Raw genomic sequence first — 24,333 nt, 5'->3', positions numbered from 1 at the left:
CTATTGTGTAGTGAGTTCTAGTAAACTTTGAAACAGGGACACAAGGTAATGTGTTTAGTATAATACTTCTTTAAACTTGTTTCTGTATGACCAGCACAAGTAATTCCCTAAGTTTTTGTGTAGCCTATTCAATAAGAAGTTTGTATGATAATGGACAAACTTATTATTTTCATGGAAGGAGAAAAAATACATTTTGTGGGATACTGGTTTATTTTCCAATTTAAGTCAAGCTCATGTTTTTAACAAACGCTATGCATTTCAAAGTTGTAATAGTTAGATATTTACGTACAGTAAAGCAGCTGTTTTAGCGAAATGCAAGTGTTGCGCTTAAAGCAACACAGTCGGGTAAATAATGTAACAAACTATTTAAACAATGTGGCTACAACATTATTTAAAAAAAAGTGGAAATACAATTCTGAGCTACAAAAATGTGCAGAACAAGGAAGTGACTAGTGGTCGTTTAGTACAATTCAGATTGGGATCTCGAAGCAAGTTCCACTCCATTTTCTCATTGCAACCGTCTAATCATGGATTATTTAGACCTGGAACACCAGGTGGGTGCAATTAACGCGGTAGAACAGTAAACCAGCAGGCTCTGGACCTCGTAGAGTAAGTGTTGAATACCTCTGGTATAAACGGACCTGCAGCTGTGTGTGTGTGTGTGTGTGTGTGTGTGTGTGTGTGTGTGTGTGTGTGTGTGTGTGTGTGTGTGTGTGTGTGTGTGTGTGTGTGTGTGTGTGTGTGTGTGTGTGTGTGTGTGTGTGTGTGTGTGTGTGTGTGTGTGTGTGTGTGTGTGTGTGTGTGTGTGTGTGTGTGTGTGTGTGTGTGTGTGTGTGTGTGTGTGTGTGTGTCACAATGAGTGAAGAGAGACTGTGCTCATGGTGTGGGGTGTAGTGTGCCCATGGCGTGGAGTATAGATGAGCTGAGTTAAGACTGTATAAATGTGCAATGGGGCTTTGAAGTACAGTCCAGAATGGGAGGGGAAAAACCAAGCAATTTGTGTAACAGTCTGATGGCCTCGGGGGTTTAGGCTTGGTAGTGATACTCCTGTACAGTACCTGCTGTCTAATGGAGGGTTATTGGTGTGTTTTGGATTATTGTGGATAAATGTTTTGATTTGATGGGCCAACATCACCAACCTCTGACCTGAAGATTCATACTGCCCTGGGTGGAGCAGTGTAACAGTACCAGGCAAGTAAATCTGCCTGAGAGTATGGCCTCTGTGGTGAATCTGTTGACAATTCTAAGGATTATTTAGTACATGACAAATTTCCTCAGCCAGCTGATGTGGAGAAGATGTGTTGCACTTGTTTAGTCAAGGTGTTTCTTGTGTCCAGGGGGGATTGAATGATGAGCAGTACATCAGTAGTGGTGATAGCATAATTGGGGTGATATGCAATGGAACCAGGGTAGGAAGTATGATGGTGGAAAGAATGATGGAGGTGATGTGGTCCATGAGCAGAGCACTTCATCATGAACTGTCTTGAATTATACACAGGAAGTCCACTCAAGTGACAAATTGTTTTCATTTCCTCTGTGAAGAAGAGCAATATAAATATGAGCTGTCACACAGTTAAACCTTCTATTCTACCTGGAAAGAAAACATCAGCTGAAGCATAAGCACCAATTAAATTGTTATACAGTATGTATCCCTGTGCTTACACAGCCAACCATGCTCAATTTATCTCTTATATTGTGGCAAGTAAACATCTTCTGGACAAGCTGTCTTTTCAAAATAGATGAAGTATTTTTTTTATTATTTGGGGATACACAGACTCTTAAGTTATGTAGATACATTTGAAAGAAATAATACCATATTTCCCTTGACTGAGTGATGTTGAATGTAAAAAAGGCTTAAAAGAATCGACTGTCACCTATTGGTGAATATATAGTTGGTTTATCACTTGTTTACGCTATAGTTATTGATTACCGAGGACCTACAGTAAGGGTGTGCTTGTATTGTTTGGCATCAACATTACATGAAGCAGGCAATCTAATGACATCTACCTCAACTGTAATGTGCTTTCATTATGTCAGTTCCTTAATGCCACATTTTGCCTTTACAATATTTCTCTTTTGGTATTCTCATGTTGGACCTGATAAGAAGCCTACATAGTGCCAGTCCTTCCTTGTGATGTTTGCGATTGTTGTCATATCAGATATTTTACAACAAAAGAGCATTGTTTTAGTACACATGAGTGCATGAGAGTTTGTTTGTAAACTGAAAATGTATGTCTTTAGTGTTTTTTCTTCAGGGATGCTAACTGTGAAAACGTCAAATATTTGGCTGGCTTGCCTGTACTTCTACTTTCACCATTTCAGAGTTATGCTGTGTTTTGAAGGATTACTTAGATGTAATGATTTCTGATATATTTTGAGGATATGAGGGTATTTATGTGATGATACAGTAGTGGATGTTGGGGTCACTACAGAAGTGAACAGTATATGAGCGGATGAGCCTGGGCATCAGTCTTCTTGATTTTACCATGCTAAGAAGGATTATCCTGGTCTTGTGTTACTCTTATTTCAGCTGTCCCAATGCTGTTTTCTCATGAAGAAACATGCAGTGGAAGACAAAGTGAGCTCCAAATGTATGTGCTTTAATTTGAGTGTTTTTCATTCATATCAGATGCACCATTAGAGATTAAAACACATTTTCAACATAGTAACACTGTACCATGGTGACAAAGGAAATTGCAGAGAGAATAGAAACTGCCCATGATCCAAAGTATACAACACCATCTGTTAAACATGGTGAAGGGATTCCTATGGTTTGGGCATATGTAATCATAGGAAAAGGTAGTGGCAACTCTGCACTTTATTCAGCTGTCTTTTGGTATCCAGATATGTATTCATGTAGTTTAAATGAATAATTAATTTATTCTTAGCTTTCTTTATTTTTCCACAAATAAATCATAAAATATTATTGACACCAGAGGTGGGTTTATTGATTAGGGGGGCCCTATGCAGAGACTGGTTGAGGTCCCAACATCATCTATTTTTCACCATATTGTCCCATATTGTAACATTTTTAACATACTTTTTTTATTGTTAAATGGAACTGTCACTTCCAAAGACACTTTCATTGCATCCCCTTTCATTAGAGTAAATTAATTTGTTTAAAAATAGTTATCTGAAGGGCACATACTGCCTTATAAGCTATGACTACAGTGAAGCACAAAGCATTCAGCTATTTTGTCCAAGTGTACAGGTGCTGGTCATAAAATTAGAATATCATCAAAATGTTTTTTTTTTTTTTTTTTCAATAATTCCATTCAAAAAGTGAAACATGTACAATGTATACATTCATTCCACACAGACTGATATATTTCAAGTGTGTTTTTCTTTTAATTTTGATGATTATAACTGACACCTAATGAAAACCCCAAATTCAGTATCTCAGAAAATTTGAATATTACTTAAGACCAATACAAAAAAATGATTTTTAGAAATGTTGGCCAACTGAAAAGTATGAACATGAAAAGTATGAGCATGTACAGCACTCAATACTTAGTTGGGGCTCCTTTTGCCTGAATTACTGCAGCAAGGCGGCGTGGCATGGAGTCGATCAGTCTGTGGCACTGCTCAGGTATTATGAGAGCCCAGGTTGCTCTGATAGTGGCCTTCAGGTCTTCTGCATTGTTGGGTCTAGCGTATCGCATCTTCCTCTTCACAATACCCCATAGATTTTCTATAGGGTTAAGGTCAGGGGAGTTTGCTGGCCAATTAAGAACAGGGATACCATGGTCCTTGAACCAGGTACTGGAAGCTTTGGCACTGTGTGCAGGTGCCAAGTCCTGTTGGAAAATGAAATCTGCATCTCCATAAAGTTGGTCAGTAGTAGGAAGCATTAAGTGCTCTAAAACTTCCTGGTAGATGTCTGCGTTGAACTTGGACCTCAGAAAACACAGTGGACCAACACCAGCAGATGACATGGCACCCCAAACCATCACTGACTGTGGAAACTACACTGGACTTCAAGCAACGTGGATTCTGTGCCCCTCCTCCCTTCCTCAGGATTCTGGGACCTTGATTTCCAAAGGAAATGCAAAATGCACTTTAATCAGAGAACGTAACTCAGCAGCAGTCCAGTCCTTTTTGTCTTTAGCCCAGGCGAGACACTTCTGATGCTGTGTCTTGTTCAAAAGTGGCTTGACACAAGGAATGTGACAGCTGAAACCCATGTCTTGCATACATCTGTGCGTGGTGGTTCTTGAAGCAGTGACTCCAGCTGCAGTCCACTCTTTGTGAATTTCCCCCACATTTTTGAATGGGTTTTGTTTCACAGTCCTCTCCAGAGTGCGGTTATCCCTATTGCTTGTACACTTTTTTTCTATCACATCTTTGTCTTCTCTTTGCCTCTCTATTAATGTGCTTGGACACAGAGCTCTGTGAACAGCCAGCCTCTTTAGCTATGACCTTTTGTGTCTTGCCCTCCTTGTGCAAGGTGTCAATGGTCGTCTTTTGGACAGCTGTCAAGTCAGCAGTATTCCCCATGATTGTGTTGCCTACAGAACTAGACTGAGAGACCATTTAAAGGCCTTTGCGGGTGTTTTGAGTTAATTAACTGATTAGAGTGTGGCACCAGGTGTCTTCAATATTGCACCTTTTCACAATATTCTAATTTTCTGAGATACTGAATTTGGGATTTTCATTAGTTGTCAGTTATAATCATCGAAATTAAGAGTAAAAACACTTGAAATATATCAGTCTGTGTGAAATGAATTCATACATTATACACGTTTCACTTTTTGAATGGAATTACTGATTATAAATCAACTTTTTGATGATATTCTATAATATTTTATGACCAGCACCTGTACAATTAATCATTATCAAGTGCATTCATATACCTTCCTTTTCTCACTATGTTTCACCTTTCCTTTCTCTCAGCTGGGAGGGCCACACATACATGGAACAGACATTATATTTTGTCACTACACTGTCGGAGCTTTCTTGGGGAGCCAAGATGTCAATATCACTAGTTTGTTATCAGTAGCAATGTCACTCTCACCATCATAATCAACATTTGCGTAATTATAATCAACATATGTGATGTTAGAAGAACAACATGATGGAATTGAATGAGTGTCTTCTTAACCTCTGTCTTGTGGCTGTTCGTGATGGGCCAGGTCAGGGATAGCACTTTATGTGACTTTCAAACCACCATATTCTGTAAGTAAGAGCTGTAGCCACTAAGTTATTCACATTCATGACACAAGTAGTAGCTGCAGCCACAAATCTACAGCTATTCTGGACACTCACACCATTTTTCTTCTTCCTTTTTTCTGCCCCACTCACATACGAGTGTTTCATATTTAAAAAATGAATTAGGTCCATCTCTTGTGTAGTGTAGCAGGCTTAGGCTGACTGAGAAGGCAACCTAACGTCTTTCGGATCCTTCGATGAGAACCAATATGGGACAGACCATTTGAGTAAAAAAAGGGGGTTCGGTCTGAAATTATGTATTAGAATGCATAATTTAATGTAGTAATTTTGAGCAACACAATCAGATTTTAAGACCAAAAAGTCTCAGCGTAAGCAGAGCCGGCTAAGAAGTGTGACTGTCTCTTACTGACTGAGTGACTGACTGATTGCCCCTTGTTAAATAGCGTAGTGGATGGAGAAGCGGACCTGCGAACTATAGGTTCTGAGTTCATATCTCCTCGCAGGCGAAGTGAAGTACGCATTATGAATTACTACGTATAGACGAAGACTTCGCTGGCTAAAACCTCCAGTGACTACATTATAGTAAGGCTGAAATAAAACAGTTTACGGTTATCGTGCGACTGTTTCTGGTGGATTTTAGAAGTACGCATCTGTGCATGCCTTTTGGGTCAGGATAGACAAACACATTTGCTGGCTACAACATCGGCTACAGTAGTTACGTTACAGTGAGCCTTAACTAAAACTGTATACGGTTATATTGCGACTGTTTCTGGCATAGAAAAGTTCATCTTTAGTCTTGCTAGAAATTGCTCAATCCTTATGATTATTCCTGAGCAGTTAGTAGATACCAGTAAGTCTATTACTGGCTAATAAGCTGTTCAAACGGCCAGTGGCAAAATCTAACAGTTCATAGACGCTATTTGAGGTGGAGGTAAACTTAGTAAGAAACGTTAGTCAGTTTAACTGTATCATTATCATTCATGAATGGCCAATTAGCTGTTAAAACGGTCAGTGGCAAAAGAGGATTTGTTCATAGACACAAGGCTGTACTGATACCCATTGAACGTAGAGCTCTGTGGTGTATTGGTTACACCACAGACACAGCCTTTCACGTGGACGACCCGGGAAATATCAAGAGGGAAATACTTTCTATTGCAGTCCGGCTGAACTAGGCCTGCCTGGTTTCTTGTTTTAAATTGTATTTCTGTTAGAATTTTCACAGGGCCTTAAGCCTTCTGGGGCCATAGGTGGCTGCCTTCCTTGCCTAACGGTACCGACCGCCTCTGATTGACACCTAGAAGTAAGAGTGAATGATGAGTTAGCTTTTTATAATTGAACTTTTTTGGTGAGTTACAGGTGTCTGCAATATGATCATGTCGCTTATTCAACCAGTTTTAGTAATCTCTTGTGTGAGATTTTACACAAAATTGCAGCTGAGCATGGACAGTTTTGTCGTTGCAAGTCCCTCTCCAGAGACCTGGATGTTCCTGTTTCCAGTGTATTTAAAGAGATCAAGAAGTAACTTTAGCCAATCTCCCTGGACATGACTGTAAGCAAAAACTTGCTGAAAGATCGCAGTATTGTTCGAATGGTGGAGAAAGCACTGCAAACAGCAGTTTCACTTGTTCAAGCTTCAGACGCATGGTACCACTGTTTCAAATCACACCACCCATCGCGAACTCAATAAAAGTGGTTTGTATGATAGAAGACCCATTACTATGAGTGACAAGAAACCCAGACTGCAAACAGATCTGAACGTGTTGCTAGCCTTTTGGGCTAATCTCCAGTGGATAGATGAAACACCATTATAGCTTTTTAGTAAAGCACGCCATCTCTGAGCATTCAAAGAAAAGAACACCTTCCCAACAGTCAAAACATTTGGTTATTCAGTGATGTTTTGGAGTTTTTTTTTTTGCTGAATCTGGCACTGGGAGTCTTGAATGTGTACATGGCATCAGGAAGTCAGGAGTCTACCTAGTCATTTTGGAGCACAAACTCAGGTTTAGAAACCTCTGCCTCCGTCTAAGGTCATGGGTCTTCCAGCAGAACAATGACCCCAAACACACTTCAAAAAGCACAAGACTAAATGCAAGACTGTTTTTAATTGGGCAGCAATGAGTCCAGATCTCAAGGAAAACTACAATTGGGAGGCACCCTTCAAATCTGGGTGAATTGGAGCTGTTTGCACTAAAGGAGTGGGCCAAACTGCCCGTATAGAGGTGCAGGAAGCTCATCCATGGCTATAGGAAGCTTTTGATTCCAGTTAATGTGGCCAAAGGATGTGCTACCAAATATTCTAGGGTGTCAATGCCATTTCAGTTTTTCTTATTTAATAGCCAAACAGGTTAAGAAACAAGCCAAAACTGAAGATCGCAGCAGTACAGGCCTAGTAGAGAAAATAAATTGTCCCTGTTCAAATACATTCATTGTATACCACCTGGTCTTGTTTAACACCAAGTCATGAGCTGCAGGATTCTGTCAATGGCCAAGCAGTCTGTTTTAATGGCCTTCAGGCAGCCTATGGTAATAAAACATTAGACCCTATGTGGTGCTAGACTGGTTTCTCTTGTGGGCTGGCTATGACATTCAGTCCCCACTAATATATTTTTATGGCTTTGTTGGAATCATTGGAATGTCTCTAGATTGTGTTCCTGGTTTAAGCTCTACTGCCCAAATTACACTGCATATGTTTGGCTCCTGAAGGGCAGTATAAAACACTGTAGTATTGCTTACTTACCCTGCTGGGCAGAGCCAAGCACAAGCTAGCAAAATCCTTTTTGGCTATTCTAGCATGTTACTATTAGGAAACACCTACTCTGTAAAGTGTGCTTGTGCAATAACTAAATTCACCCTAAACTCTTTATAAAAACTTTACATTTTGGAAGCTTTGGCAATGGGAAATGTATAACATATACAAAAAGAAGTCCCTGTTTGTTATATATTCGACATGGGAACAGAATAGTTAATTGACATCAGATGTTTTATAGATGAGAAAATCTCCAAAATAAGTTTCTGCTTTGCAGTTACCTATGTCATTGCAAGACCAGGGTTTGAATGTTGCCCACAAATTCTGCCTGAGTGACTGACTACCCCTTGTTTAATAGCATAGTGGTTAGAGACGCGGACCTGCAACCAATAGGTCCCATGTTAGAATCTCATCATAATCAGAGGATTTGTGTCCAGATAGATGAAAACTTAGCTGGCTACAACCTTCAGTAGCTGTTATAGTATGCCTAAAATATAACTGTTCACGTTTTATATTGCGGCAATTTCTGGTGGATTTTCAAAGTATGCATCCGTGCATGAATTTTGGGGTAATATAGGCTCAATTAAAAACCACTTGGGCAGTATAAGAGTAGGGGGTTCCACAATTTTAGTCTTTTCACTTGACGAAAAAGTCAGTTATTGTCATCTACAGGTGCTGGTCATAAAATTAGAATATCATCAAAAAGTTGATTTATTTCAGTAATTCCATTCAAAAAGTGAAACGTGTATAATGTATACATTCATTCTTCACAGACTGATATATTTCAAATGTTTATTTCTTTTAATTGTGATGATTATAACTGACAACTAATGAAAACCCCAAATTCAGTATTTCAGAAAATTTGAATATTACTTAACACCAATACAAAAAAAATATTTTTAGAAATGTTGGCCAACTGAAAAGTATGAACATGAAAAGTATGAGCATGTACAGCACTCAATACTTAGTTGGGGCTCCTTTTGCCTGAATTACTGCAGCGATGTGAACAATTCAGGGATCTCAATCTGTCCAATTAGGAAGCATATGCGATTGTTAATTGGTGTCCCCTATTTTGGTGCAAATGAAAGTGACAACAGGTACACTGGAGAGGCAACAGCAAGACAACCCCCCAAAAGGGAATGGTTTTGCAGGTGGTGGCCACAGACAATTGCCCTCTGACTGATTCTTCTCTAGTTTTGCATTTTCCTAGTGTTCCTGTCACCACTGGTAGCATGAGGCGGTACCTTCAAACCATTCAGTATCTGCTCCTTTGTGCAAGGAGGAACAGGAGGAGCACTGTAAGAGCCCTAAAAAATGACCTCCAGAGTGCTACCGTCAAAAACAGACTCCATGAGGGTGGCATGAGTGTCCGACATCCTCGTGGGACCCTTAATCACAGCCCAGCACTGTGTAGCTCGATTGGTTTTTGCCAGAGAACACCAGAATTGGCAGGTCTGCCATTGGCACCCCGTTCTCTTCAGACCTGACGCAATGGTGAATGTTATGCTGCTTGCAACATCATCAGGCATGACTTGTTTGACGGTGGATCATTTGTGGGGCATATCCTTGGAGAGTCACACAGACCTCCACATGCTTGCCAATGGTACCTTGGCTGCTGTTAGGTACCGGGATGAAATACTAAGACCCATCGTCAGACCTTATGCTGGTGCAGTGGGTACTGGGTTCCTCCTGGTGCAGGACAATGCCCGGCTTCATGTGGCCAGAGTGTGTAGGCAGTTCCTGGATGAGGAAGGCATTGATGCCATTGACTTGCCCTCACGTTCCAGACCTGAATCCAATTGAGAACCTCTGGGACGTTATGTATCGGTGCATCCGCCGCCACCAAGTTGTGCCACAGACTGCCCAGGAGCTCACTGATGATCCATGATCCAGGCCTAGTAGGAGATCCCTATGTCCAGACGTTGTGAGTGCATATAGGTTCGTGGGCCATACACACTACTGAGTCACATTGAGTTGCCCTAATGAAATTCACCACAGTTGAAACCTGTGATTTCAGTTGTTTACTTAGATTTTCAGTGTGAATTTGAATCCAGCCCTCAGTTGGTTGTTGATTTTGGTTTTCATTGACTGTTATGTCATTTTATTCTCAACGAGTTACACAATGGACAGTAAAAATTTTGATCTTTAATATATTTCCTTAATCGAGACCCGATTTTTGGAGGTGTGTGTGTGTGTGTGCAGATTAGGCTAGTTGGTCTAGCTGAGAACAGATCACATGATAGAAAATATAGACGAAGGATGTTAGTCATATAGAATACATATCACGTCATGAAATGATTGCTGTCTGTACAGGAATAAATGCAATGATTGACAGTGGAGCATTATTTAGTAGAGGTTCAAATGCCCCTTTTAAAAAGTTGCTTTTGAGTGTGTTTTGTCACATCATGTAGGTCTATGGATTTGGCCTGCTGTCGGGCTACAAGCAGAACACCAGCTGATTAAGTTGTGGCTGTCACCGAGCAGCAGGTAGCAGCTAAGAAGCCTTTTGCTATTTCTTACACTGTACTACTGTAATGTTTCTCCACTAGACATTCCTCCTGGGCTACAAACAGTTTTTTAGTTTCTGGGATTACAGTAACACACATTTTCCTTTGATTAATACCAGCGAGGTTATTCTCGAAGGAAGCTTTTTGTTTTTGTTGTTTGCATAATTTGGATCTGTCTGTCAGTTTAATTGTCCCTATTTCAGTTTTTACAAAATGTACAAGACTAGCTTGGTCTCAGTGTTTGTTTCTTGAAATACTTCTGAACTATACACATGGGTCTAGTTAGTCTAGCCCGGTCTAGCGTTAGTCATTATCATCTAGTTCAGGACTAGGTAAAGGAACCAGTGTAGGATGCTAGATTTCACAGGTTCAGGAGTACTTTGCAACTCCTCGGATGTGTTACCTTCCCCCTAACAATTTCTCAAAGGCATCAAGGTGAGCTTAACAGTTCATCATTGTAATGGTCCCACAGTAAACACTGTCATACTGAATACGTAGCGAGTACATAATCTTGATTTGGCATGCCAGGCAAACTCTTCTTTACAAAAACACCTTATCTTCCCTGAAGCATCTTTACCTTTGTGCCACTCAGAAGACATCTCTTGAGCTGCACAAATGTGGACTTGTAAGGCTGAGTGGTGTTTCACACATCTTTATGTGCAACGTTGGCCATTCTTTTTCAATCTTTGCTGCAGAACCAGACATTCGTTTTCTTCCTTTTAAGATGACATACCTGTATTGTGTTATGGAATGCAAGGACTTTCTGTGGTCTAGTCGATGGCATCCAGCTCCTACAATGTAAAAACATTTTTACTGACAAAGCCTAATGATCTTCCTGATTAGGACATCTTCGCAACCCTGGCTAAGCAGAGCCTATATCACCGTTAACTGATGTAGCTGTGGCTGAGCCAATCTGTGGCAACATGCAGGAACCCTCCGAGGCACATCTGCAGGCAGTGCCAAGTTTCTAGACATGTGCTCTCAGGAATGACTGCCATGGGTGGCAGAAGTTAATACCACAACTTGTGTAGGCCTGGTACAGTGATTAGTGACATGGTGCCTGGTCTCATCAACAACATATATCACATTTGTAATGTAGTTATTTTAAGAAAATAGATCAGATTTTACTCGCACAGTTCAAAGCAGGACTATTATGGGCAATAAAAAGGCTTATGCTGTAACAGGCTAACTGTGTCTGAAGTTGTTGAAGTCAGTGGTGGCCCAAAGTTGTCTCTCAGCCTTTTTCCACAATCTCTCGCTCTTAGAAACATCCCTCCAAAGGGTGATGATAGGACTGGGCAGGACTTCATTACGCAGAGCCAAGTATATCAGTGTGTGCGTCACAGGGGAAGTCACATGTGGCCTTGTTGAGGTTAAGACAACATGCACAGGCCTTGTGTTCCTGCAAGTAGGGTCGACTGGCAATGTCCATGTGTTTGAAAGCTGGGTTTGCTTTGTTTTAATTAGGTTGGTTTAGCTGCAAGCTGCTCTAGCGGTTTGAGCTGCCTATTTGCTTCTGTCGAGTCTGAAGACATCTAGCCATCGTCCGAAGTTAAAGAGGAAGTAAGCTATTCTTCGTCTATGGGGATTGTTTAAAAGTTCTGTCCTTCTAGTTTAAGAGTTAGACAGGGAAATGGATTAGAACAGTTGGACTGTCATGCCTATCGGGTAACCGTAACCTGGGAAACAACTGAAAGCATGCAGTTAGAAGGCGTTTGTGTCTAGACTCCACCCCCCTGATCTAGCCCTATGAATAGTGGTGTGGGAGTGAACTAACCTACAAATGTTTCCTCCCTACTTTGTGGAATGCACACTCACACACCCTCACTCTGTCACGTAAGTCGATCAAACCAATGCTCCTTCCTGTTTTTCGCGAGTTCCCTCTCTGCTTAAGTGGAGCTCAAGAAGGGATTGTACTGACAGAGAACAACATAGCTGCTAAAGAGTAAGGGAGTTTTCTTTTTATACCTTTACCAGAGTTTTTCAGTGGGTGACTTTTGACGGCGCCTACAAGATTAGCCCCCTGGAGTTGCCTACATATGCAATGGGGGGTTGTTAAATAAGGGTGAGGGGGCAGGGAGGAGGTGAGGTTGTGTCTAGGAGGTGGAGGGAGCGGGTAGGAAACACTTACGTTAGAATTGAATTCTATTACCTTAACTCGAGGAACACTAAGCAGACAGACACTTCCTGATGGATATGACGGGGGAACCCACAGAGATCCTATGTCCTAATTCCTTATCCTATGGGCAAAACCTACCCCGGATTTACAGAGACTGTTGATGAGTGTACTTCACACACACCTTAACCGTGGAAAAGAAAAGGGCCTGGCGGAGCATGGAATCACTGAGGGAGTCTTTTCTGCATTTGACCTTTCAGATGTCCTCATACAAGAGGGCTACTCTAGATGAGGATGTCTTGGTTGACTGCACTGGGGAGGAGATCTACCCCTCCTCTGCCATGCAGGTAAGCACCAGTTACAACTATTTCCCTCCTATTAAAAGAATAGGCGAGCTCTGACACATGCTGTAGGCCAAGCCCAGACATAGTCATGCTGCTGCTACTTTTGTTATATTAGCATCTGCTTACAATGTATTAAAATGTTTTAATCCCAAAATACTTAAGCATTGATTTAATCCAAATTTGAGATCTTTTGTCTTTGTGAGGATATTAATAGTCATGCAATCTGCTGAGAGCTTGCTATTTTGTCAACCTTGTGCTTCGTTTTACTCTGAGCCACTTTAGAAGAAAGACTTCAGTCTCTCCACAGACTCTACTCAAGAGTATTTTATGCACATTATCATTTTATTTGCCATTTCAAGGAGATTGGATGTTTTAGAGGAATCCTATTATCACCTGATGCTGAGGCTGAACAACATAACCTTTGCAGAGGCACATAAAGTATCTGCATTTCTGGGCACTTTAAAAAGACTGGCAAATCAGTTGCAGACCCCAACCCAAATAAAAGCATGAGCTTTTCTATAATATTTATAGTGTAAGCAAACACACGTGATGTTTATTTTGAATTTCTGCATTATGGCTGCAATAGTCTTTCAACTCTGAAATACAACCATGCATGATCATTCTTTCCCACACTAAAATAAAGTCACCTAGAATCTGTGATTTCCCTGTGTTGTCTGAGTCAGTTGGCTTCAAACATCAGGCTAATTACACTATCATTCACTTTCTCATCACTTTCCCATTGTGCAGTTTCACTGTGATGAGCACAGATGTCAACCACACTGACTTGGCAGAAGGAGCTTCTCAATTGCACACACAAATACAGATTAAAAGTTCAAACCCACCCACACCTCTGAAAATCTGGAGGATTGGGAAGCCTGCTGTGGCTTTGGCACCAGGGCTGCTCACATTCAGTGTGAGATTTGAACTCCTGGCCTAGCTAATAGGACTAAATCTAATTCTTTAACGGGTCTCGGATAATGGAAATAATTCACAGGGTGTGTAAAGCTCATAGTCAAAGTAATCCACACTAATTCCTTGTTGAGCAGATCTAGCACTTGAGCTTCATATCAGTAATGAATGCCTCCATGCACAATAACAAATGAAGGATTATAGCGTAAATGTGTACTGGTTTACAAATTTGTAAAGTAGGCAAATGTTCATCTGAAAACTTGTCTTTTACCATTGTTATTGTAGTCCATTGGGGTGTACTGTTCCCATTATACCAGGAATATATATATCTTTTTATTGAAATTCCAAGAAAAATGTTTATTTGAAATTTAGTTTGTGATGTCGTCTTTCACAATTTACCTGGGATAACAATGTCCTGGTCTCCATGAAACCTGGCTGTTTCTCTTTTGTTTTCACTTTCTCTGTGGTGCTCAGTTTATCCTCCCTGGCCAGAAAGAACATATAATTTATCATACAACATACATTAGTGGTTTGTTTGCCTGAGCACTGGTTAAGGGTTGTGTTCTTGTCATTGTGAACCAGTGTATGTCAATGGAGGTGACACACTGCTCATTCTCTGTCTGTCTGTGTGTGTGTGTGTGTGTGTGTGTGTGTGTGTGTGTGTGCGTGTGTGTGTGTACGCACAGGTGTCAGTGCAACACAGGTCTGGTCCCAGGTGTTGGGCTGAGAAGACACACACTGAGAGGAGGCTGTTGGTTCTGGTGTGTTCACTGGCTGTTGCCTTGTTCTTCACTCTCATCACTGTCGGCATCTTCTACAAAAAGAGTGAGTGAATCAAATTATTTATTCAGACTTGGATAAAAAATCCTGAGAATAATTGACAGTACAGTTTAGTGTTGCTCTTTAATGATAAAATATTCCAGGCCTTGATGTTAAGTTTTTTTTTTAGCCATTTGGACTTAGTCCTTCAGACAAGTGGGTCAGATTTTTTACTTGTCCAATAGCAAATAATATTTTTTCCAAACAGAATTCCAAAAATGTTGTGTGTCTGCCATACTGTGAGAAGAGCATCTCTTCCTTTGTGTCACATCAATCCTAGAGAAACTCTTGAAACTGCTTTGGGTTTAAATTATGTGCTATTTTCTCCTCCTAATCAGGGAGCATCACTTGGACCTAAGGGGGCGATTAATTTGTGAGGGTAACGAGGACATCAAACAGTGACATCAACCTAAGATCGTCCAGCAAAATAGTCAATTAGATTGCTTTGGAAACCAAAAAAATTGGAAAATAACTTTCTACATAAAGCAATTACTGTAGAAATATGACTTAAGAAAGCCTGTGTGGCCCTATACTGTACCTTAGTTATTAGCAACCAAAAATGTCTAGTTGTCAGACAAGGCACACCTCTATTCTGTCTTCCTCAGGTGTGTAATATAACTTTAAAGGCCCATCAAGTAACTACAACAGGTCCTCAAACTAACGTTTTTAATGTTTTGTTCAATAACATCATAAAACATAACACGTGAGTAAGCTTTGTAATGTTTCCCAAATAGTATTCTCAGAAACAAGCAGAGGAAAGGAATTTGTTTTCGGGGTGGGGGGGTTGTACTGCCACCGTCATGGCTGTCACTACAACCGGGAAATTGCCTCCCTACTCCTAATGTGTTTTTTTTCCCCCAGCATGTTCGACAAGGTTTGCTGGTGGATGGAGTTGCCATTTGCCTGGAACTTAGCCTGCTGTAGACACTTGAACAAAATTTTTTCCATCTCCACCGTCATCGTGGGCATGCACACATACCACAATGACACCACACACACAGACCTCATAACAAAAAGACACTTAATGAGCCACTCCAACTTGCGGCTGAATTAGTTTGGCCCAGTCTCCGTACTTGGTGGTGAAGTAGGTTATCTTTCACTTGTCCGTTTGGACAAAACAGTTCTACATTTTCTTTTTCCAGCTACTTTTTGTGCTTGCGGACAAGCGTTAATGTTGAGCCCTAGAGTCTTCTCACATTTTGTTAGATATACATCTTGAACATTTGTGTTTTTCTCTGGTCATTGTACATTTCCTTGTATTTTGAAAAGGAAACGAAATGTCACTTCCTCCTATTCAAACAGCTATCAGCCCAAGCATGACGAATCACTGTCTGGTATAGGAACCAGCTAAAAAATGTGCTTTACAGCCCCTAAACATGCATGAAAACAACTCCTTAAACACACATCTTTACAATTATTTAAAAGGACATTACATATACTACCTATTTAAGCAAAGGGAAACTATTGTATAAAGGTTGAGGCTAAAGAATCAAAGTATCTTTAAGAGGTATCTTTTACAGTATGTTTAGTTGTCTTGTCCCACTTCCTGTTGGCAGGTCACCCTGGAATATGTCTGACAGCACCTTGCATTACTGTGGCCAGTGCAGTGATGGGAGCCATGGACCGCTCTGTGGACCCCTGCCACGACTTCTACAACTTCGCCTGCGGGGGATGGGTGAGGAACAATCCTCTTCCCGAGGGAAAGTCCCGCTGGAGTCCCTTCAGTAACCTATGGGAGCGTAACATGGCTGTCATGAAGCACCTGCTGGGTAAGGTTTCTCCTCAGGGGTTGGGTTCTTTGGTGCGGCTCTCACCCTAAACAACATGAAGAAATACAACCCAAGATAGTTTTTATTGCCTCATTGTTCTCTCTACATGTCTGTAATCCTTTCAATGCAATGTTGGATTGTGGGATCAGTTGTGGAACGTCTTGTTTTGGGCAGAGAACACCACGATGAAGGGTCTGAGTAAGGCTGAGGAGAAGGCTCAGAAGTATTACCAGGCCTGCATGAGTGAGGCTAAGATTGAGAAATTAGGGGCTCAGCCTCTACAGAAGCTCATCCATCAGGTGAGGTCTCTCTCTGAACAGACACTCTTATCCAAGGGTCCGACTTAGCCCTAGGTATCTGTCATGTTTGTTATGCATTAACAGATGTTTAAAATAAAAAGTAAATGTTAATAGATACCCAATGTTTTCTTGACATTTGTCCTGCATGTGGCCACACCCTGATATAAAGGATCCCATACATTTTCTCTTTCAGACGGGAGGATGGGCTCTTACAGGCTCCTGGGACAAGAACAATTTCCAGGAGGTTCTGCGCATAGTGTCGGCCAACTACCGTTGCTCCCCCTTCTTCACTGTGTTTGTCAGCACTGATTCAAAGAGCTCCAACAGCAATATTATACAGGTGAGAAGGGTGCATGTGTCCCCAGTGACTAAATGGCCAGATTGTGTCTTTAGGCCCAGGTAATCCACCACGACTCCTCCACACTTCTTTAAATATAGGCTGTTTTTGTCAGGTTATGCTTTATTGGACAGGAAAGTGGTGAAAGATTGATGAGAGGTTTTGCTGAAAGGGCAGTGGTTTGACCCCACACTGCGGTAGGACGTGCACCAGAGGCTGTGGTTTGAACCACACACTGCGGTAGGACATGTGCACCAGAGGCACTGGTTTGAACCCCACACTGCGGTAGTACGTGTGCACCAGAGGCAGTGGTTTGACCCCACAGGATCGCCCCAGGACACTACCTGCACCTTAAGATTTTAATTTACATTAATCTTCACGTTTGGCAGAGGATTCATCATTAACATATCAGATCTGCTCAGAGAAGTGTCCTCTGTAATTACTGGGTCAGTGAAACATTTCTTCTTTTGGCTCCATGTGCAACATGTTTGGATTTGAAATCAAACAATTTCTATGAGGTGAATACTAGATGCTCAACTTCCACAGGGATCCCGCGCCAGAGCTGGAAAGTTGTTGCATCTTAAAGCCAACCAACTTGCCTTGTCACTGCACCCACTGACATAGTGCCCTCAAAGGAATTGTTTGAGGGATCTATCCACAGAATAATTGCCCTCTTTCCCGAATCCTCCGTTCAGCCACTTGGTGTCCTTTGTTGAGGTTGGTCAAGCTGTTACGTTGCTTGCAGGACGCAGACATAACAAATCTAAAACAAGAAAGGAAAAGAACAATGTTACAAAAGGAGCAGGATCCAAACAATGACTGATGAGATACTAGGGAAAGAGAAACTTTAATAGGGACAGTGATGAGGAACAACAAACAGGTGTCCATGCTCCAATTAGGGAGAAAGGGCGTTGAATCTGCTGTTCCAGGACGTGACGGACATTGATATGTTAAACTTTTATATTTGGTTGCATATCCATTGCATGCAATACCAACTAGAAGTCTGTGAGTCATTGACTCCACTGACACACAATTTTCACTGGTTATGCTCTGGCCAGACCTCTACTGAAGCCATTTTAGGTTTTTAGGTATATTTTGCATTGTGTCTAGTTGCATTATGGCTATTTGAAGTTAAATTGGATTCATAACTAAACTAAATAACTTTTTTTTTATTTTTCTTTTTTCTTTTTTTTTTGTTCCTTGAAAAACTAGTTTCTATGGCAGTATGTTGGGTGTCATTCTGCAAATGTATTATGAAGTGCCTACCGATGAGTTTAGAGAGATTTTCTTTAGCAGATTAAAGGTTTTTGAACATTTCAGAATTCACTCTGCTATGGCTATCAATCAAAGCTATTTATTGTATTAAGTCCCTTTTGTGTCAGCCATTGTCACAAAGTGCTTATAAAAATACCCAGCTTGAAAGCCCAAAGAGCAAGCAGCAACAAAAATTGATACAGATTTGCAGATGGTCTTGACTGAAACATGAGGTCTAACTGGGCCTACTGGGCTTACCTGTGACGGAACACACCTGACTAACCAGAAATGCATTTTGTTCCAATACTTTGGTTCTTTGACATAAGCAAGTTTTGTCATTTTAAAATGTTAAAACCAATAAGGATATAAATACCCTAAAAACAAAAGAATCTGTACTTTAATCACATAGTAATTTTTGATAATTTTAAATCTAAACTTATAGAGCCAAAAGCAGAAGAAATGCTTCACTGTCCCAATGTGGTGGGAGCTGGTAGTAATGAACTGACACTCTTACCTACAGGTGGATCAATCCGGCCTTGGGCTCCCTTCGCGGGAATACTATCTCAACAAAACAGCCAATGCCAAGGTACAGCCAGCCGCACTATGGCTTTTTTTCCATTCAGTAACACTTTATTTTAAGGGGTCCTTATTGCTGTTTAAATACATATGAAAATAAGCCTACTTGGTAACATGTATTGCCATTAATTGTAAGGGGTTATAGTCATAATTGCAGTCTGTTATTACAATGCTGTGACAGTTATGCTTGATACAAATCGGATATGGATATATGGCATGACAAGTCTTATTAAAGAGCACATTTTGTGGCGTCTCCCTCATGTCAGCTTGAGGGAATATGTATCCATTGTACAACTAGACTGACATGTAACAAGTAGATAATTGTATTGTCTGACAAACCATCTACAGATGGAGAAATGTCCAGACCAGAAGCCTTTGCTCACATAAATAATCAATTCTAACAGATATCAAGATATGACAAATGTTTGTCCAACAACACCTGGGTAAATCTAATGGAACAAAGTGCAGTGGGTCAAAGGTGGAGCTTTTTGGCCGCAATGCCAGTTGGCATGTTTGGCAAAAACAAAACACTGCCTTTGAACAGAAGAAACTCCATCGTAATGTATGGAGCCGGTGACATTATGGCAATCCGTCAAAAGCTGAAGTTGAACCAAATGTGGATCTTTCAACAGGACAATGATCCAAAACATGCAATCAAAGCTACAACAGAATGACTAAAACATATTAAATGGAGGGTTATGGAATGGCTGAGTCAAAGCCCAGATCTCAATTCTATCGTAATGGTGTGGGAGAACCTAAAGTGGGCCAAGCATGCAAGAAAGCGCTTGAATGCCCTGGGAAGGCCCTGTGCAAAAATGCCTCCCAGTCTATGTAAGAGACAGACAATTACAAGAAATGGCTTCAAGAAGTTATTTCAGCTAAAGGAGGCAATATCAACTATTGGAACTAGGAATGTACTTACTTTTTCCACATTATGAAAATGCTTTTTGGTAAAACAAAAATAAATTATGGGAAGTGATTTCATAGTATAATCTTTCACACTTGTTTGTTAAATTAGGTTGCCTTCATCTGTTAATAGTAAAGTTGACATTATCCATCAAGTCCAAACATTTTAAGAAAAAGGAAACTGTCTTTGAAGAAGGGCTGTTTCTAATGAATTGTTGTCTTTGAAGAAGGGCTGTTTCTAATGAATTGTTCTACAGGCAAAATTACTTACAAACTTTGTCTTGGCCTCCCTTTTTGGGGATCTATGACAGTTATTGGATGTTCCTAAGCTCACTAATGAGCGATGGCTTGTTATTACTGTGTGATACATAAACTATTTACTGGAATTACAGACTGCATTATTCAATACATTTTACAGTGTACATTGTAATAAGGACTCCTAATTGCTGTACTTCACTTATTCTGCACTGTGTTTTAATTTAACCTAAAGCATACATTGTGCCCCCTACTTGTTCTTGGCAGTATTTGAATGCGTACCTAGACTTCCTGGTGGAGTTAGGGGTCCTGTTGGGAGGCTCAGAGGAGACGTCAAGAACGCTGATGCAGGAGATTGTGGACTTTGAGACCACCCTGGCCAACATAACTGTACCTCAGGAAGAGAGAAGAGACGAGGAGCTCATCTACCATAAGATGCAGGCGAAGGATCTGGTGGTTAGTACCAGGATCTCACTGTCATATCCACCTGCAGTCTCATTCATGACTACCAAACTGGGGAGAGTGGTATACTGTAGTTATAGGAATACTGACAATGTCTGTTTCGGTTTCACTATAGACTTTGGCTCCTTCAGTGGACTGGATGCCCTTCCTTACAGATGTGTTTGCCCCTGTACGCCTCAATGACTCTGAGCCTGTGGTGGTGTATGCCAAGGACTACCTCCAGAAGGTCTCAGAACTTATTGCCAGCACTAACAAGAGGTTAGAATCACTTTCTAGCCCTGCCTCCCACTAAGTATTCCTATAATAATACTATTATTATTATTATTATTATTATTATTATTATTAAAGTCATAGGATTTGTTTTTAACATTTCTTATAATTCCAGTATGTCATATCCAGGATGATACATCATATTGATTTAGTGAATTAATCTAATCCAACCTATGCAGCATCCTGAACAACTATATGATCATGAAAGTGGTGAGGAAGATGGTGTCCATCCTGGACCAAAAGTTCCAGGATGCTGAGCAGCGCTTCCTTGAAGTAATGTACGGAACCAAGAAGGTAGGATTGACAAAATGTCAGGACTGAAGCTGGCAGTGAAATGGGAAATGGCCCTATGTACACCAGAGGGACAGGTTTTTCTTGCTCCCTCTGTCAATAGAATCAAGCCATGTTTTCAGGGAATTATATGACGATAATATCAACTCTAGATGAAAATTGGCACAAAGAAACATTTGTCAGTGGGGTTAAAGGCTAAGTTGATTAAACAATATTAAAATATTTTTCGTATTCGCTTAATTACTGGCATGATTTGCCACATCAGTGATCTCTGCCCTGGTTGTGCTGTTGGGATTCCAGCAATCAAATCCCTTATCAGAGCCAAATCCTTTTCCCCTGGACATGATTTCCGCTGACTTCACACTGTCTAAACATACCAAGGCCTTTGAGAGATCCTCCACACAAGATGTTTAGCACCTCTCCCTTTTCTACCGCTATATCTCACTCGGGCCATTGTTTCCCATCTTTGCCCTTATCTCTTTTGCTATGTAACTCTTTTTCTGGTCTGTTGGCCTCTCTCTTTCCCATACGTCTCCTATCTGCATGGCTTGGATTGTAAATATTCCAAGGAGGAAAAGGGAGGTTCTAGGACTAGAAGAGTGTCCTGTTGTTGTCCCTTTTAGAGGTGAATTTGCGGTCTGGCAACATCATTTGATAAGGCAGAGCCATGAGGGCATGGGTTACTTGGAACATATTGTTTATATTTGATAACCAAATGCTATAGTACTTCATGCTTGTGGGTATTTTAAAAGTACAATTTCAGTTTTTAGGTAATTCTGTAGATTTGTCCTCAGGCAGTTCTTTTTTTTGCATAGGTAGTGTCAGTTAACTTGTCTGTAGGTGGTGTCTGGGATGGGGAGTGAATATTTGGTGTGTTTCAGAGCTGCACCCCACGCTGGAAGCTGTGCGTCAGTGACACGGACAGTGCCCTGGGCTTTGCTCTTGGGGCTCTGTTTGTCAAAACCACATTTGCAGAGGACAGCAAGGCTATTGTACGTTTTTCAGGGTACCACCCACCTACACATTACCTATGTCCACTGGGAGCTGCTCCTGGGTGAGATTTTGACAACTCTCCCTCTCTGTCAGGCAGAAGATATGGTCTCAGAGATCAAATGGGCATTTGAGGACAGCCTGAAGACTGTGGGCTGGATGGACCAGGAGACCAAAAAGGCAGCCAAAGAAAAGGTGGGAGAGACAGGTTGCTTTGAATAGCAGAAAGATGTTTTCCACTGTTTTGGTGAGGGACTTGTAACTATACTTATTGCAAACAATGCAAATGGTTAATGCCTTGTAACTAGGTAAACTAAGGTTTGTTGTGTCTGTTGCAGCTATTTCATTTTAACTGTATTCTAGAGATTGCCAGACATGACACAGATAAACACCTTTGCCTCATTAGCATTAACACTCGCACACTGTTTTTGTCAGCATTGACTTCCCTCATTTTCATTAGGAAATTGATCATACTATGACTGGTGTGTTATCATCACACCTTAAAGCCATCTTAAGATGAATGCAACTGTATAAGAGATTTAAATATCGTAAATGTAATAGGGCTCGTTGCCTGTGCAATGGGGCTCGTTGCCTGTGCAATGGGGCTCGTTGCCTGTGCAATGGGGCTCGTTGCCTGTGCAATGGGGCTCGTTGCCTGTGCAATGGGGCTCGTTGCCTGTGCAATGGGGCTCGTTGCCTGTGCAATGGGGCTCGTTGCCTGTGCAATGGGGCTCGTTGCCTGTGCAATGGGGCTCGTTGCCTGTGCAATGGGGCTCGTTGCCTGTGCAATGGGGCTCGTTGCCTGTGCAATGGGGCTCGTTGCCTGTGCAATGGGGCTCGTTGCCCGTGCAATGGGGCTCGTTGCCCGTGCAATGGGGCTCGTTGCCCGTGCAATGGGGCTCGTTGCCTGCGCAAGGCTTGTGAAATGTAACACTGCAGTGCCACCTGGTGTTAGAATCCCTCTCAATTCAACTCATTGCTCTGTTATAGGCTGATGTCATTTACAACATGGTTGGATATCCAAAATTCATCATGGACCCCAATGAGCTTGACAAAGTGTTCAATGATGTGGGTAAATATGAAGTTAAGATGAGAATACCACATTTCCAGCCACAGTTTTTATGCAAGTAAAGGCATACCCTATTTAAGACAGAAACCGAAAGGAAAGCATTGGTAGAAATGTACAGCAAACATACTAAATATGGAAGTACAATCAGTTATGAGATGGCATAGATTTATGTAATACATTTGGGTCAAGTGGTCATATTTTTACCTTTCCATTCTAAGAGCTCTGCCCAGCAACTGGGCATAGATGTAGTAGCCTAACAACACCTTGTGTTCAAATCTGGACCTTGAAGCCAGTTTCATTCTTTCATTGTAACTTCCTTATAACTGCATGCTTCCCCAAGTAATAGAGCATCACAGAACTAAATCACTTGACTCTTGTTTACTTTAATCGAAATGATATGTATTCAAAATTTGCAAGGAAACACATTTCGATTGCCATTTCTTGCATAACTAATTTTACAGACACAATAAGTACACCAGGTCTAACAAGCAAGGTGGCTAATAATAATGTACTCTTTCGATCACACATGTTGTGATGTATTTTTTAACAACATTACTTTATTTGCAAGAAACTGTGGATGGAAACATGGTTACTGGGAAAATGCTAATACTTTCTCAGTGCAGATTTTAAAACATGTTTAAAATCTGTCATTAATGGATGGAAATGTAATAAACTGTCTGCTTTCAGTTTGAAGTGGTGCCAGACCTGTATTTCCAAAATGTTATGCAGTACTACAACTTCTCCGCAAGGGTGACAGCGGACCAGCTGAGGAAAACGCCTAACAGAGATCAGTGAGTGCCTATCACCTCCAAGTCATGTTGCTCGTCTTACCATAAAGGAGTTCAAATGCTATTTAAGCTATTTAAGATGTTGGTTTTTTTAAACAAAAATAGCACCTTCAAACAGGGCCAAATATATAATTTTGTATAGTAATACAAAATCTAATATTTTCTTTCTCTGGAAATAAGAGGTATTTGTCTTTAACAGCTCAACTCTTCTATATACATTTGATGTATAAGCATCTTTAAAGGGTCACCTATTTTCATCTCAAAGGTTTTACAGCCAGGTTACAGTTTGTTAATAAACTACATACAAAAACCTATGTACAAGAGTTATGGAACAAAGTCTTATTGACAAATGAGATGAAGATTAACCTGTGTCTGAGTGATGGAAAGACGACTGCTCATAAAAGCGTAGCACATCATCTGTTAAACATGGTGGAGGCAGTGTTATGGCTTGGGCATT

The 24,333-nt window shown here is 40.9% G+C and overlaps 1 protein-coding gene across 3 annotated transcripts in view; it reads left to right on the top strand.

The window, feature by feature from the left end:
* ece1 (endothelin converting enzyme 1) overlaps nt 1-24,333 on the top strand; it is a 28,667-nt gene that overhangs the window by 224 nt on the left and 4,110 nt on the right. Inside the window, exons 1-14 of one of the 3 annotated variants that reach the window (XM_010881790.5) lie at nt 12,231-12,367; nt 12,799-12,885; nt 14,478-14,616; nt 16,167-16,379; nt 16,554-16,678; nt 16,872-17,018; nt 18,790-18,855; nt 20,274-20,462; nt 20,584-20,726; nt 20,918-21,032; nt 21,911-22,021; nt 22,116-22,214; nt 23,010-23,087; nt 23,776-23,879. In XM_010881790.5, the coding sequence (XP_010880092.2) occupies nt 12,799-12,885; nt 14,478-14,616; nt 16,167-16,379; nt 16,554-16,678; nt 16,872-17,018; nt 18,790-18,855; nt 20,274-20,462; nt 20,584-20,726; nt 20,918-21,032; nt 21,911-22,021; nt 22,116-22,214; nt 23,010-23,087; nt 23,776-23,879 (1,616 nt within the window). In that variant the 5' untranslated portion in view covers nt 12,231-12,367. Of the gene's footprint in view, nt 1-12,230; nt 12,886-14,477; nt 14,617-16,166; nt 16,380-16,553; nt 16,679-16,871; nt 17,019-18,789; nt 18,856-20,273; nt 20,463-20,583; nt 20,727-20,917; nt 21,033-21,910; nt 22,022-22,115; nt 22,215-23,009; nt 23,088-23,775; nt 23,880-24,333 lie in introns of those variants that run through there. The other 2 variants (XM_010881789.5, XM_010881788.5) reach the window with 2 other exon arrangements.

The sequence above is a fragment of the Esox lucius genome, chromosome 17, assembly GCF_011004845.1.
Source record: "Esox lucius isolate fEsoLuc1 chromosome 17, fEsoLuc1.pri, whole genome shotgun sequence".
Lineage (NCBI taxonomy): Eukaryota > Metazoa > Chordata > Actinopteri > Esociformes > Esocidae > Esox > Esox lucius.
This window is presented reverse-complemented; position numbering and strand designations above follow the sequence as displayed.